Genomic DNA, 3,892 nt, shown 5'->3' with positions numbered 1-3,892 from the left:
AACAACCTGAGAGACAAACTTCTTTGCCTTGACAAAGAAAACTTTCACCTCACTCTCTCAAGTGAGAAGGACCTAGCAACATTCTAATTTAGTCTATTTTCTTAAGAATTCGCAATGATTTTTCCCACTAAAAATAATATATAATACTATAATATGATAACATGTAATTAGACATTATAATATAAGTCTAGAATAAAAATAAATTAGATATTAGTATGTTAAGGAAATTTCCACTGATACAACTGTCCCTAATTTTAAGGGATAATGTTCTGCCTAGTTTTGGAAACTTTGACCATTATATTTAGGAGCAATCAGTGCAATGGTCATCCTTGTATCTTGTCCATAATTTTAGGCTATTGATTTGTAGTTTACTTTTTTATACTTCCCTTGTATACAATCTGTTATATATAAAAAGGTGGTACACGACTCTAGATTATCATTCCCATTTTAGCTCTTCTTTCATAGTATAAATGTAAATTAACAATGAATGATTTATTTTATCAGTTTGTAATTTTTTGTAAAAATTGAAATTTGGAAAGTCACAAAAAATTCTTTTTTAAAATGAGCTAAATATAAAGTTAAAAAAAATCAAAAAATGAAAACTCAAATTCAACTTCATTCCCACAAGTCAAAGTCGGAATCGGATCAAAACTAAGTCGAAAACTCTGACAAAATAAAAATCAGATTTAAAAGAATCTGACCCGATTAAGTCGGGGCTCACCCTGATTGAAATTATCTAGAACACACACAAATTTTGTTATCACCACATGAATCATGTATTTAAATTTGAGCTTCATCTTATCATCTCCCGCACTTCAACGCTGCATGCATCTGCCGCTGCGCCATTCGCTTTCCTTTCACATGTTTGTTGTGGCAATTTGTGACCACCCAATTTGTGGCAATCACGTACACGCGGGTTGACCCTACAATGTTCACTCACATCATATATAGTACCCTCCACGCGTTTGTCCCTTTTCCTTCTCCCTTTCACTCACATCCGTTGTGAAAAATTCTCTAACGTCATTTGGGCAAAAGGTCAAAAAAAGCGGCCGCTCTACTATTTATCGCCGGACAGATGGGAGGCCTACGTTCGGCATATGCAATCGCCATCAAAGCAACTTTTTCCTCGAGGAAATATAGATCACAAGGGTTGAGGTTTCATTTTTTTGTTTGTTTTATTTTACATAATATTATATATATATATATATATATATATTTTTTTTTTTTGTGGGGTATTTGTTGGGATCTCTCATCCTACAGTACTGTTAATTTTTTTATAATTCTAGCTTATCCAGAGGGAAAAATGTGATTCTTTTTATTTAAATGGTTATCTTGTGAAACTATTAATTAATTTGTGATACTTTGGTCGGTGTTACTAGTGATTAAAAAATTAAAATGAAGGATACTATATATTAATATTATTCTTATAGATGTGACATAATTTAAATTACTTTATGTACTTAAAATATATTTATGTTTATTGCTCGAGGAAATAAAATGATTGTTTGTTTATTTATTAAAAAAAAAAATTCATCAGTTAATTAATAATCAGTATCCTACAGTACTTCATATTCTAAAAAATATATTTATATATTTTACGAAAAATGTCTTATATTTTATTTAAAAATTATAAATGCGAAGTACGAGAAAAAATAATACATGATCATAATAAATCCTTATTTATTTAGGTTTGCCTCTTCTCCCTCCTGCCACGTTGCCCAAAGAAAACAGTCATCTTGATCAAGCTCCCTTTATAATATATAACTGCTTTCTCACATCTTCCACACCCAACACAATTCAATTCCCCCCCTCCCCTCTCTCTCTGCCTCTTTACTTATTCTACATAACAAAAGCATGGAGGACCTGAACATAACCCCATTTCCAGTTTCTTTGCCCCAAGAGACCCCATCATTAACCCTTCAACAAAGGCTCCAATTCATACTCCAAAGCCAACCAGACAGGTGGGCATACGCCATTTTGTGGCAAACCACACAAAACGATAATGGCCACCTCCTCTTGGCTTGGGGAGACGGTCATTTCCAAGGCGCCCATACCAAAGACACAGACCCTAAATTCTCAAACACCAGCACCTATCCCCCAGTCATTTCGATGCTACACCCCGAAATAAGAAAGTCCATGAGGGGTAGTACTATCCAGCCCATGGTTGGTGAAAACCGCCAAGTTAGTGATGACAACCACTTAAACGCCGACCTCACAGATGTCGAATGCTTCTACGACATGTCTTTAACTCGTTCATTCTCTGTCGGGGATAGTATGCCCGGCAAGGCTTTCGCTTTTGATTCTCTAGTGTGGTTGTCCGGTGGCCACGAGCTCAAGTTCTACAACTGTGAGAGAGCTAAAGAAGCTCAAATGCATGGGATTGAGACCTTTATTTGTATCCCAACCTCAACTGGAGTTCTCGAAATGGGTTCTCCGATCATTATCAGAGAGAACCGTGGCTTAGTCCAGCAAGCCAAGTCTCTATTTGGGAGGGATCTCACTGGCTTGGTACCTAGGCAACCAAGCCCAAATTTAGTTCCAATTCAGTTTCTTGACCGAAACATTTCTTTTGCAGATATTGGCATAACTAACAGCATTCAAGAAGAGGACAAGTACTCAGATCAACTAGAAAAGAAAGGAGTGATAGAAGCAAAGAAAGCAGACTGCATCAATGGTGGGCAATCTTCATACCTTTACTCGGAGCATGTCTCTGATTCTGATCGTCCAGTAATCTTCGTGAACATGATAGAGAAGAAAACCCCCAAGAAAAAAGGGAGGAAACCTAAACTCGGCCGCGACACGCCGTTGAACCACGTCGAGGCAGAGCGGCAGCGGCGAGAGAACATGAACCACTGGTTCGACGAACTGCGAGCAGTGGTACCCATCGTGTCTAGGATGGATAAGGCATCTCTGCTGTTAGACGCTGTGTCGTACATCAATGAGCTCAAGACCAAGATCGACGAGTTGGAATTGGAGTTTCAAAGCAAGCCTAAGGAGGCCGGGAAGTTAGAACACGTTGATACCATCGACAACCAAAGCAGCACCACCACCACCACCTCTGTCAACCATATCCCTAGGTCTAACTCAAGCGAATTCGGGCTCAAGGTTGAAGTCAAGATTATAGGACACGATGCCATGATTAGGGTTCACTCGGAGAATTGTAATTACCCGACAGCACAATTAATGGTTGCTCTCCGTGACCTAGAGTTCCAAGTCCTCCATGCGAGTATCGCGTGTGTGGAGGAGCTCATGCTTCAAGATGTGGTGGTTAGGGTTCCCGATGGATTGAATACTGAAGAAAGTCTCAAGGTTGCTCTTCTAGAAAAACTAAAGCAATAAGCTGGTTAATTACTAGTATTTAATGTGTTATTATCTACATGTATAAGCGAAAATTAGAATTCGTAATATTTTTGCCTTAATAATTTAATACCTATCACCTTAATTATTTTCTATAATTGATGCAATATGTATATTAATACCTATCACCTCAAGTATATTTAGCTATATGACATGAATAGGGTGGTTCTAATTGCCGTGCTATTAAGAAAGGCTTAATTTTTTATTACATATTTTTACACTTTGTTTTGTCCTAAATTGGATTGTAATCGATCCGATTCGAGTCGAGCTGAGAGCTCGCCGAGCTGAGTCGAGTTATTTATCAATCTTTATTTGTACTCTTTAACGAGTCTGAGCCGAGCCGAGCCAAGTTGAGTTATTACTTGAGTTTTGTTTGTACTCTTATATATATATATATATATATATATATATATTGAATGAATTGAATAATTAAAAATATCAAATTACAAAAAAAAATTAAATCTAATGAAATTTTTACAATTAACATATAAACTATATTGAACTATAAAATTATAACATATTTATGAATACATTT

At 36.4% G+C, this 3,892-nt stretch overlaps 1 protein-coding gene across 1 annotated transcript; it reads left to right on the top strand.

The window, feature by feature from the left end:
* The first annotated feature begins 1,726 nt into the window (after positions 1-1,726).
* On the top strand, positions 1,727-3,450 carry LOC109022050 (transcription factor MYC2-like). Its single transcript, XM_019004850.2, has one exon. It carries the CDS (start codon positions 1,855-1,857, stop codon positions 3,337-3,339), a length of 1,485 nt encoding a protein of 494 aa, XP_018860395.2. The 5' UTR covers positions 1,727-1,854; the 3' UTR covers positions 3,340-3,450.
* The last annotated feature ends 442 nt before the right edge of the window (positions 3,451-3,892 follow it).

This window comes from Juglans regia, chromosome 12 (genome assembly GCF_001411555.2).
Source record: "Juglans regia cultivar Chandler chromosome 12, Walnut 2.0, whole genome shotgun sequence".
NCBI lineage: Eukaryota > Viridiplantae > Streptophyta > Magnoliopsida > Fagales > Juglandaceae > Juglans > Juglans regia.
The sequence above is the reverse complement of the archived record's forward strand: the minus strand, read 5'-3'. Positions and strand labels throughout refer to the sequence as shown.

Excerpts from the sequence above, each read along its gene's own strand:
- LOC109022050 (XM_019004850.2), top strand. The coding sequence starts at position 1,855 with ATGGAGGACCTGAACATAACCCCATTTCCAGTTTCTTTGCCCCAAGAG.